This window comes from Rana temporaria, chromosome 1, assembly GCF_905171775.1.
Source record: "Rana temporaria chromosome 1, aRanTem1.1, whole genome shotgun sequence".
Classification (NCBI taxonomy): Eukaryota; Metazoa; Chordata; class Amphibia; order Anura; family Ranidae; genus Rana; species Rana temporaria.
In genome coordinates, this window is record NC_053489.1 from 35,905,606 (window position 1) to 35,918,285 (window position 12,680).

The 12,680-nt window shown below is 42.5% G+C and overlaps 1 protein-coding gene across 2 annotated transcripts in view; it reads right to left on the reverse strand.

The window, feature by feature from the left end:
* Positions 1–570: 570 nt before the first annotated feature.
* Positions 571–12,680, reverse strand: part of RNF165 (ring finger protein 165) — a 148,404-nt gene continuing 136,294 nt past the window's right edge. For both annotated transcript variants that reach the window (XM_040336352.1, XM_040336360.1), the window contains 3 exons: positions 8,338–8,433; positions 4,261–4,367; positions 571–2,437 (listed from right to left, as the gene is read on the reverse strand). In XM_040336352.1, coding sequence (XP_040192286.1) covers positions 2,320–2,437; positions 4,261–4,367; positions 8,338–8,433 — 321 coding nt within the window. In that variant the 3' untranslated portion in view covers positions 571–2,319. The remainder of the gene's footprint in view (positions 2,438–4,260; positions 4,368–8,337; positions 8,434–12,680) is intronic.

The following is a 12,680-nucleotide window of genomic DNA, read 5'->3' on the forward strand; positions in this document are numbered from 1 at the left end:
CCATGGACAAAGGCAAGACACTTTTATTTTATATCAATGAGATTTAAGTAAAAAAAATCTCACTAGAGCAGCCTTATGACCGGACAGAAATACTTAATTTTTTTTTTCTGGAAACCCCTGCTAAAACTAATTAATTATGGGTCTTTACAATGGTGATCAGTGGGAAGAATGCGCCCCATACAGTGGAGGTCAGTAGGGATGAGCCGAACACCACCCCCCACCCCCCCCCGGTTCGGTACGCAGCGGAACATGCGAACAGGCAAAAAAATTGTTCGAACACCGTTAAAGTCTATGGGACACGAACATGAAAAATCTAAAGTGCAAATTTTAAAGGCTAATATGCAAGTTGTTGTCATAAAAAGTGTTTGGGGACCCAGGTAATGCCCCAGGGGACATGTATTAATGCAAAAGATTATGTTTTTAAACAGACGTTTCTTCGGGAGCAGTGATTTTAATAATGTTTAAAGTGAAACAATTTCGTACCTGGGGGGTGTCTATAGTATGCCTATAAAGTAGCGCATGTTTCCCGTGCTTAGAAAAGTCCCTGCACAAACTCATGTTCGACTCGAACAGATAGCCCATCCCTAGTGGTCAGAATGCTACCCGTACAGACAGCTAAAAAGATCATTGGCTCTGCCAAGTGGCGTTGGCCCCAAAACGAGGAAGGCACACTCAGATGAAAGGTCAATCAGCCACCAGCTCAAGTAGCCCATAGCAACTTCTGGGGGAAACCTAGGGACCCACAAAACCATGGTTGAGAATGACTAGAGCCTAAAATACTAAATGGCTGCTAACTAAAATTCCCAAGTGAAGGATATAGCTATATTTTGGCACTATAGGGTAGAACTACAAAAATACTCAATGGTAAGCCGTTTTTAAATAATATAGAGCATAGTGCAATGAGAGCTCTTGTTTAAATTTTGAAGGGTAATCGGTAAATTTTAGTACTCATAGGGCAAAAAAAAATTAAATAAATTCCCCAGATTATTATTTCTCTTTTTCGTAGGCCTTTTTAGGACAGACGGCATTAAGAATGTTTGTGGCTGCTTTCTACATATGGCTGTAATTCCCTTTTTTTTCTAAATTTTTATTCTTTAAAGGCCACCACTACCCAAAACTGGCACGTTTTTTTGTTAGCAGACTGAATTTCTGGCTTAACATATCTCTTGATGTCTCCAGTGGTAACTTATCTCAGTTCTCACCAAACTGCCATCATAGATAGACATCAAGAGTATAGACTTTTTGATGGCCTTGTGGTTGGAGCCAAAGGTGCAAACCACCACACAATAATATCGCCAGTGGACATGAAGCAAGCTTGTGATTTACTTCACCAGGATCCCGACAAAAAGTTTTTTGAAGAGTAGGGTTTAAAAAAAAAAGGACATATGTCCGCGAAGGTTCTCCGCTTTTCAGGTCATGGTATACCTAGCAGTAGGACTATAATGTGGAAGACATTTCTCTCTCATTCAAGGGGCTTCCTCAGCTACTTGGTTGAGTAGCGAAACGTCTTCAACTTTACAGAACAAAGTCCAGTTGAATGTGACTACCTAGAAAACAGGCCACAAAGAAAAAAAAAACCTTTCCCCAGCATCAGCAGAGTCCACCATAACCACCGTTTTTTTACAAGCTTTGCCTTTTGTATCATCCTCTGTAAACATAAGTAAGAATAATAAATTAGTTCAAATAAAGTAACAAAACTTAAGGCTCCAAACCAATCCTTTTTTGTTTTTAAACTGTAAACAGGATTTTATTCTTCGCCTTAAGTTTTAGTTCGAAAATGTCAATGTGTCAAATGGCTCTTTCAAGCACCAAAAAAAAAAAGACAAAAAATAAATATAAATAAAATGGTAAATATTATTTGGTGCAAAAATAGGCTAATAGCAACATGTCCACCACAAGATGACTAGGGCACCGAACACAATATTTTTTTTAAGCTAACATGCTCCGGATGCCATCCACAGTTATAGCTACGACCCCTACTTGATTCTACATATTAGAGAGGTATATGTACAATTCTTTGCAGTGCAGGATTGGCAAGCCAGACTGACATAAGAGTACCTGCGAAGGGCCAGTCTTCGTCTCCAGCAATTGGGCCCTGTGGCAAGAGGAAGACCTGCTTCCCTTGCAAAATGGGTCTTTATGGCTGTTAAGATCCTCCAGTATTTTTTTTATTTTTTGTTACGTGCCTATGATTCATCTACAGAATAATGTGCTTGCAGACTGTCCTTTAAATGGCTCAGGAAGCAAAAGGTTTACTGCAGGTGAAGGCCGTGTGGACCTGATAAGGAGAATTTGGACGCCATCGTAGGGGAATTCTTCTCAGCTGTCCTCCCCCAGCTGCGTTTCGATGTCCACTCTGCAGATAGGGCACTTCTTGCTGGTCGCTAACCATTGATCAACGCAGACTTGGTGGAAGAGGTGCATACAGGGTAACCTTCTGCAGATTAAGGAAGGAAACAAAGTAGATGAGTGGTATTGCATGGAAAGAGTGTGTAAATCCAAACAATTCACTTGTCTTTTGGTCTGTTAAATATACTATTGAAATATATAAACTATAAAATAAAGTTCCTATAGAAATGGTTGTGCATATAAGTGGGCGCTGAAGTGACCATTGGCTGGAACCATGACTAATCAGAGCAAGAGAACTTCACCTTACACCAGGGGTGCCCAACCTTTTGAAGAGCGAGTGCCACTTAAGCAACTTGGTAGCCAGTCACGGGCCACAATGAGCGGAGCGGGCAGATGACAGGTCACAGCTACTCTATAGGCCCTCCAATCCGCCCAGATGAAAGGGGATTAATTCCCTTCTGTTTTTCAGATTGGAGGTAGGCAGGCGTAAAAATGGACATCTGTCGCTCTATAGCGGTGAACTGAGGGTCCGATTTGGTCGGGTCTATTGTGTGGAAAGGGCCCAAGACTGCTTTCACACTAATGTGCTGTGGTTTACCCACACCGCGGGTGCAGCGTAGTGCACATGTGTCTATCCTGTGAGTTAGTTGAACCTTGCCATAGACTCCGCCTGTGGCAAAAGCCAGCGCTGTAGGATGCATCAGCTTATGGGGCTTTTTCTTCCTCTACCACCAGCATCATTCACAACACTGACTTTGTGGTATGGCGAGTCAGCAACCTGCGATCTGGGCTTGCCAACCCACCATTCCAGAGCAGGAGGTCGCGGCCACATCAGAGGGCTCTGTGGGCTACATGTGACCCCCTGGCCACCCCTGCCTTACACCAAGGATCTCCAGTGCAAGAACAAAGGTTTATTCAGTGATCACATTGTGACAGCAGATTGCAATGTTACGGAGCAACACAGGAAGCCTTCATTAGGCATGTGACGCCACATGCCCTATGAAGGTGTCCTGCGTGGCTCTGAAACATTGCAATCTGTTGTAACGATGTGATCATTTAATAAAGCTTTGGCCTTGCACTGGAGATCCTTGGTGTGCTGGTGACCTTCTCTTGCTCTGATCTTCCAATGGGGGCACGTGTTTCAGTGGCAACTGTTTAAAAGAGAATTTCCATCATTTGTTTCCCAGATGGCAAAAAAATACTTTAAGCATCATTTAGCATGCAATAAATACTGTTGAAGCTTGGTGATTCAGGACCATTGTATCTCTTCTAAGGCTGGGTTTGCAGCATTGCCAATTGGAATGCGTGTTCCCCACATCCCATTCGCAAAAGCAGGAGATTTTAACCGACTCTCTATGGAGCCGGTTCAAATATCTCCGCAGAGGGTCCGGTGTGATTTGCACAAAAACGATTCAGCCAAAAATTCAGGCTGAAATCAGGCCTGAAATGGTGAACCAGGACACACTGGAACCTTGCTGTGAACCGCATTCGGCTCATATGTGAACCCAGCCTTAAGGTTGTGGACAAGTAGCCAAAATGCAATTTCACACAGCTGTGTCCTATCCTCAATTTGCACCCATAAGCTGGCTGTAAACTGAGCAAATTTTAAAAATGCACCCAGTGGTTGTCCCTAATGGCCAACTCCCAGCCATAATCTCTCTTGAAAAATCAAAGGAACCAGAAGGAAAATTGTTGTCCAAACAGCACCTGCATCCAATCAGATGTAGGCACGGTTCGGATATTGTGACAGAGGATGGGACCAGCTGTCAAAATACAGAAGCCACAGCGGGAGATTTCTCAATTCCCTTATCTTATTCTGTCTCAGCCTTGTTCCTGGTGTAATCGGGTTCTACATATCTCTTAGGAAACTATTGCAGATAAAGGGGGTGGGATGAGCAGGTCTGTTATTACCTGACATCCTCTCCGTCTTCAAGCATTGACAGGCAGATTGTGCATTTCTCGTCTGTGTCCGCCTCCTCCTCGTCTTCTTTCTGGTCTTTGCCATCATGTGGTATCCTCTGTCATACAGTTAGTAAAAGAAACACAAATTAAGAGAGAAATATTACTAAGAGCCAATTGGTTTCATCCAGGAGTGAGCAGATACGTGGCTCCTGCTGGCAACCATAGAAAAGTCTAACAAAGGTTAGCGGTCAGCCTAGTTCCAGGGTACAGTACTGCATTATTATTACACATACAGTGACACACCTTCCCTAAGCCAATGCTGATTCAAGCAGTCAACCCATGTTAGCCTCATCCCTTGAATGGGAGCCTCAGCTGTGACACTGAACTGCTGCTCTGACAGGTCCTCTTTAAACACAAAGCAATATGTGTAGGTATAGGTACATTGTCATGCTTTTTTAAGGAATCTGATCTCCAACACCTAGCGTGTTTCCCCGAAAATAAGCTCGGGACTTATATTAATTTGGGCAAAAAATAGGGCAGTAGGGCTTATTTTCGGGGTAGGTCTTACCATGTAATGTGCTGTCTTCTCTCCCCCTCTCTCTCCCTGCCTGACAGGAATCCCCAGTGTAAACGGAGTTAAAATGCTTGTAAAATCCTATAATCCACTCTATTACAGTAGTATATAATGTACAATGTGTGTGTTTCTGTAATATAATTGTGCCAAATACCTTTGTTATAGCGCCGTTCAGCGCTTCTGTGACCCGACGGAGCTCCTTTCCCTGCAATTATATTACAGAAACACACACATTGTACATTATATACTACTGTAATAGAGTGGATTATAGGATGTTACAAACATTTTAAACTAGGGCTTATTTTCGGGGTAGGGCTTATATTGCAGCCCCCCTTTCGGGGAAACACGGTAGAAGTCAATAGGTAGTAATGGGGTGTACTAACATGGTGTTCGACATTGACACATCAGCATGCAATTGTGATAAGCAGAATTGTTAAGGTAGACATATGGCCTTCGTAAAGAATACAGGGAGCATCATTACATTCTTTTCAGTCCTTTTTTTTTATTTTAAACTTTTACAGAAAGATTGTAAGTTCTGAAAAATATTTTTTTGAGTACATGAGATAAAGTTGTTAACATGGGTAATTGTAGAACAGCAGTATAATTATTCAGATACTCCTTGTTATTTATGAGCCAGATACTCCTTTTTATTTATGGGCCAGTGCAACTAAGTAAATTATCATATCAAAGAAACACCACGCACCAAGATGCCACAATCTTCAACAATTTAATGAATAGTCAGTAGAAAACTACTATTGCAGTTTGCGTTAAGGCTCAGTCCCCACTCAAATAAAGCACTGGGCCTTAGCGCTAAACGTGCCAAATTATTTTTGCTGGCTGTTAAATAAAGCAATAAAAAGATTGCGGCACCCCCTTGTTCAGTATTTCTTATATTAGTATTAACGGGAACGTAGTCTCCGAGCACCCAGTAGGCGGGTGACCGGTGGCATATATAGTGCAATTAAGTAGTGGTGTCACCCCTAAGAGGGGGTGGGGCGATTGAAGGGTATGGCAAGGGGAGGAGTGGGAAGAAAATATACTTAGTTTAGGGGGAATGATAAGTAATTGGAGACAATGGCAAATAAATAATATAATGATAGAAAGGAAGAAGGTGATTAAAGAAATGTGGTGACGTAGGAAAAGAAGAAGAGGGAAAAAAAGAGAGAGGAGAGGAAAGAAATTAGAAAATAAAGGAGAAAGGGTAGAAGAAAGGAGAGAGAGAGGGAAAGGGAGAAGAAAGGAAAGCGAGAGAAGGAAAGGGAGAATGAAGGAAAGCGAGAGGGAAAGGGAGAAGGAAGGAAAGCGAGAAGGAAAGGGAGAAGGAAGGAAAGCGAGAGGGAAAGGGAGAAGGGAGGAAAGCGAGAGGAAAAGGGAGAAGGAAGGAAAGCAAGAGGAAGAGGGAGAAAAAAAGAAAAGCGAGAGGGAGAAGAAAGGAAAGCGAGAGAGAAAGGGATAAGAAAGGAAAGCGAGAGAAAGGGATAAGAAAGGAAATCCAGAGGGAAACGGGAGAAGAACGGGAGAAGAAAGGAAAGCAAAGTGAAAGGTAAGAAAAAGGAAAGGGAGAGGGAGAAGAAAAGAAAGCCACAGGGAAATGGAGAAGAAATGAAAGTGCGTGGGAAAGGGAGAAGAAAGGAAAGTCGGAGGGAAAGGGAAAAGAATGGAAAGTGAGAGGGAAAGGGAGAAGAAAGGAAAGCAAAAGAAAAAGAAAGGAAAGTGAGAGGGAAAGGCAGAAGAAAGGAATAAATAGAAGCAAAAAGGTATGGACAGCCGCACTCCGATAAATGTAAAAAACAATAAAAGCCTTTAATCCAGTAAAAAAACACTGCACAGAGAAACAGCAAACGGTGGGATGATATAGCTGTTACGTTTCACATTGTTATACAATGCTTAGTCATAGCTAAAGGAAAGGAAGAAGAAAGGAAAGTGAGAGGGAGAAGAAAGGAAAGCAAAGGGAAAGGGAGACTAAAGGAAAGTGTGAGGGAGAGGGAGAAGAAAGGAAAGCAAAGGGAAAGGGAGACAAAAGAAAAGTGAGTGGATAAGGGGGAAGGAAGGAAAGCCAGAGGGAGAGGGAAAAGAAAAGAAAGCGAATGTGAAAGGGAGAAGAAAGGAATGCCAGGGGGAAAGGGAAAAGAAAGGAAAGCCAAGAGAAAGGGAGATGAAAGGAAAGTGAGTGGGAAAGGAAGAATGAAGGAAGGGCCAAAGGGAAAAGGAAAGTAAAGGAAAGCAAAGGGAAAGGGAGAAGAAAGGAAAGCCAGAGGGAAAGGGAAACAAAAGGAAAGCAAAGGAAAAAGAGATGAAAGGAAGGTGAGTGGGAAAAGGAGAAGGAAGGAAAGCCAAAGGGAAAGGAAAGCAAAGGGAAAGGGAGAAGAAAGGAAAGCAAGAGGGAGAGGGGGAAGAAATGAAAGCCAGAGGGAAATGGATAAGAAAGGAAAGCAAAGAAAGGGATAAGAAAGGAAGGGAAAAGGAAAAGAACAAGAAAGGAAAGTGAGAGGGAAAGTGAGAAGAAAGGAAAGAAAGAGGGAAAACAAAGGAAAGCGAGAAGGAAAGGGAGAAGAAAGGAAAGTGAGAGGGAGAGGGAGAAGAAAGGAAAGCAAAGGGAAAGGGAGACGAAAGGAAAGTGAGTGGGAAAGGGAGAAGGAAGGAAAGCCAGAGGGAAAAGGGAAAAGAAAGGAAAGCGAGAGGGAGAAGAATGGAAACTGAGTGGGAAGGTGAGAAGAAAGGAAAGCGAGAGGGAAAAGGGAAAAGAAAGAAAAGTGAGAGGGAAAGAGAGAAGAAAAACAAAAGCGAGAAGGAAAGGGAAAAGAAAGGAAAGCGAGAGGGAAAAAGAGAAGAAAGGAAAGCGAGAGGGAAGGAGAGAAGAAAGGAAAGCGAGAGGGAAAAAGAGAAGAAAGGAAAGCGAGAGGGAAGGAGAGAAGAAAGGAAAGCGAGAGGGAAAAAGAGAAGAAAGGAAAGCGAGAGGGAGGGAGAGAAGAAAGGAAAGCGAGAGGGAAAGATAGAAGATAGGAGATCCAGATGGAAACGGAGAAGAAAGGAAAGTGAGTGGTAAAAAGAGGAGAAAGGAAAGCTAGAGGGAAAGGGAAAAAAAGTAAAGCGAGACGGAAAGAGAGAAGAAAGGAGAGGGAAAGGGAAAAGAAAGGAAAGCGAGAGGAAAGAAAGGAAATCCAGATGGAAAGGGAGAAGAAAGGAAAGGGAGTGGGAAAAGGAGGAGAAAGGAAAGTCAGAGGGAAAGGGAAAAGAAAGAAAAGCGAGAGGGGAAGGGAAAAGAAAGGAAAGCGAGAGGGAAAGAGAAAAGAAAGGAAATCCAGATGGAAAGGGAGAAGAAATGAAAAAGGGAGTGGGAAAAAGAGGAGAAAGGAAAGTCAGAGGGGAAGGGAAAAGAAAGGAAAGCGAGAGGGAGAAGAAAAGAAAGCGAGAGGGAAAGTTTGCTGCAGGCAGTGATAACATCATAATATACTAACACAGACTACAATTCTGAATGTTTGAAAAGCTGTGAAATGTGTGAAGCTTCGTACCTTCTTGTATTTGTGTGGAAATGTGCATCTTTCAATGATGTTTTGCACCGCTCCCCGCGTCACACTTCCCAGTCTGTCCTCTAACTGCAGCAGTTCCTGAAATCAAACAGATGGAATAATTCAATGTATGTCCTGGTCACAATATAAGCCAAGCAAAAATACTGCAGTTTATTTAAATTATCAGCAATATGGACTGTTTTACCCTCTCTAGTTTACTTCTAATTTCACCTATACCAATAAATAATTGTTTGAATTTATCATAATTCATTCACAACTTCTTGTTTTGTGAGGAAGTTGCATCCTGCTCCCCCAGCACCATCACAAATCTGATTCCTCATCATCCTGGTATGGTTAATGAAATTTTTGTTCTTTGATCCGTGTAAACCACTTGCAGCCATCAGTGGTGCTCTAAGCAAGGCTCCACAGTTTGTGCACTAAATGGAGACATGTCCTTTTTTAGAGATTGCATTGTGTATCTTGATTTTTCTATGGAATACCATTTGTCTGTATCTATGCCTTTTACAATGCACTGTGGATGAAAACTTTAATATTGCTTATCCTTAAAGCGGAGTTCCGGCCACAATTGCACTTTTTAAATATAAATACCCCTGTAATACACAAGCTTAATGTATTCTAGTAAAGTTAGTCTGTAAACTAAGGTCCGTTTTGTTGTTGTTACAGCATTTAGACACTTTATAAAATAGAAATTGACTGGGGCCATCTTAAGTGTGGGCATCATGAAGCCAGACTGTATGACTTCCTGGATTTCAGCCTTGCAAATCTCGCACATGCTCAGTGTCAGATCAGGTTTCAGCACCTGTGCTGTCCAAGTCACATGATTCTTTGAGACTGGGGAGTGCACAGACTCCTGGAAAGTTACACCCACTACATTCCCAGGAGTCTGTGCGGTGAAGCTTAAGCACCTAGGTGCAGGAAGTGGGAAGATTAACTATTCTGCCTAGCAACAACACTTTGAAGGCATCTACAAAAAAAAAATTTTTTCGTAAAGGACTAATGACATTTTTTTAAAACTACTGATGTAATGATATATTTTTGGGTGGAACTCCACTTTAATAAACTCAGTTTAAAACTGAGACATGAATAAGTCAGAGGAGGGACGAAACACGCCCGGTCTTCTGCTCCTAGAAAAGGCAGCAATGTATTAAAACAGTTTGGCAGAAAGCACAAAGCATATTTCCAACTTGCTAAATAAAAATCACAATATTTTTTTAAACAATGATATGATAGGTATGTAGCCTGTAATACAGATTTACCATTCTACAGTAATAAAGATTTTATATATATACTTTACAACATAAAATTTAAAAACTTGCACTTCTGTGTGCAATGGCCCCCCAGCCCTTCCTACTCACCTGAGCTCCCCCTCAATCCAGCAATGTGCATGAGTGCTGAGCTTCTCCCGGGTCTCTTGTTCCTCATTGGCTGAGACAGCAGCGGAAGCCACTGGCCCCTGCTATAGTCAATCACAGCCAGTGAGCCAATAAGGAGAGAGTGGGGGCAGAACCAAGCCGTGGCCATGGACACATAGAGCGGGGCTTAGGAGCGAGCGCGCACCAGTGTCCCCAGAGCAAGCAGCTTGCTTTTGGGGGCACTAGCTGAAGAGGAGGAGCCAAGAGCATTGGCAAAGACCCCGAAAACAGAAGGATCGGGGCTGCTTTGTGCAAAACCAGTGCACAGAGCAGGTAAGTATTACACGTTTGTTTTTTTTGTTTTTTTTAAATAACCTTTAATGCCACTTTAACCTGCGACATAACGCCACATGAACGTGCATGTGTTAGAACATTGCAACAGTGTAAACCTTCCCTACAGTTTCTGTAAAAGACTTGAGACTGGGGCGGAGGTTCACCTTCCAGCAGGACAACCCTAAACATACAGCCAGAGATACAATGGAATGTTTAGATCAAAGCATATTCATGTGTTAGAATGGCCCAGTCAAAGTCCAGACCCAAATCACATTGAGAATCTGTGGCAAGACTTGAAAATTGCCGATCACAGACGTTCTCCATCCAATCTGACAGAACTTAAGATATTTTGCAAAGAAGAATGGGCAAAAATGTCCCTCTCTAGATGTGCAAAGCTGGAAGAGGCATCCCCAAAAAGACTTTCAGCTATAATAGCAGCGACAGGTTGACTCAGGAGTGCTGTATACAATTGAACGCCAAACTTTTCACATATTTATTTGTAAAAACTGTGCAAAACCATTTATCATTTCCCTTCCACTTCACAATTATGTGCCACTTTGTGTTGGTCTATATAACTCCCAATAAAATACATTTATGTTTTTGGTTGTAACATGAACATTTTTTGAAAATTTCAAGGGGTATGAATACTTTTTCAAGGCACTGTAGATGCATTTCTATAGTCAGATGTGAAAGGGGCCTTGTACTGTTTGTGTGCACAATGATTTATGTAGATAGCAAAAGTATTGCTGTCCGACAAATAAATATAGAAAAAAAAATGAATGAAATCCATCTACACAATAGATATAAAATCGATTAGTATTCTGATTCTCCGGAGGAATTATTACAGACTGAGAGGCACAGGGGCACTCAATGGTACTTCTATGGGACCCTGTCACACGTAGTTATAGCCTCCAGCAATATTATTGTATAGTGAGTAGAGAAGTCATTTTTTCTCTTTCAAAAACAGCCCACTCATTACACTCTACAACACTTTGGGCCAGATCCGCATAGATCGGCACCGGTGCAGCGTATCAGAGATACGCTATGCCGCCATAACTTACTTGGCTTTGTTTTAAATCCTCAAAGATTTTGCGCCGTAAGTTACGGCGGCGTAGTGTATTTCTGGTGGCGGATTTCAAATTGGGCAGGTAGGGGGCGTGTTTCATTTAAATGAAGCGCGTCCCCGCGCCGAATGAACTGCGCATGCGCCGTCCCGAAATTTCCCGGCGTGCATTGCACTAAATGACGTCGCTAGGACGTCATTTTTTTTAACTTAGACGGGACTTACGTACATTCCGATTCACGGACGACTTACGCAAAAAAAAAAAAAAATTAAAATTTCGACGCGGGAACGACGGCCATACTTAACATGGCAATTCTAACTATATGCCGCAAAATACCAGCTTTAACTATACGCCGGAAAAAGCCGACTAGAGACGACGTAAGAGAATGCGACGGCCGCGCGTACGTTCGTGGATCGTCGGAAATAGCTAATTTGCATACCCAACGCGGAAAACGACGCGAACTCCACCCAGCGGACGCCAAAGTATTGCATCTACGATCCGAAGGCGTACGAAGCCGTACGCCTGTCGGATCAAACCCAGATGCCGTCGTATCTTGGTTTGAGGATTCAAACTAAAGATACGACGCGGGAAATTTAAAAGTACGCCGGCGTATCAGTAGATACGCCGGCGTACTCTGACTGTGGATCTGGCCCTTTGTGTGCTTTCAGCCACGCTATTGTCATTAGAGAAACACATTTTCTTCCCACACAAATATCACAATAGCTTTACTGTTACACTGAAAATCAAAATAATGAAATAACACAAGCTGACCCCCAAGTTCCCAATAAGAGAAGTCCTACAAGCCATATAACACCACTAGAAACAATATTAGTTTCATTGTACAGTGTACCTTCCCTGAGGATTTATTATTTAATTACAGAGGTGGGGAGCTGTCAGATTAGCTCTGGAAAACTGTGAGAGCTGTGAAAACATTATTGCTATTTTGAGCAGAACAATCCAGGAATTGATAACTAGTTAACAGTTCAATTGGACTTTAAGCAGTTACCCCATAAAAAAAAACTGCTGCATATGAAAAGACGGACTGAGACACAGATGGGTTTTAATGGATTGCCACTCGTTCACTTGCTTAGATAGTTGAAGAGACTTGTTTGGATGGATTGTCACTCTTCTAGTTGGGTGGACCTTTACTCCTACCCTTGGTTGGATGAACCTTCACTCTTATCCTTTGTTGGATGGACCTTCAATCCTACACTTGGTTGGATGGACCTTCACTCCTACACTTGGTTGGATGGACCTTCACTCTTATTCTTTGTTGGGTGGACCTTCAACCCTACACTTAGTTGGATGGACCTTCACTCTTATCCTTGGTTGGATAGACCTTTACTCCTACACTTGGTTGGATAGACCTTTACTCCTACACTTGGTTGGATGGACCTTCACTCCTACCCTTGGTTGGATGAACCTTCACTCTTATCCTTTGTTGGATGGACCTTCAATCCTACACTTGGTTGGATGGACCTTCACTCCTACCCTTGGTTGGATGAACCTTCACTCTTATTCTTTGTTGGGTGGACCTTCAACCCTACACTTTGTTGAATGGACCTTCACTCTTATC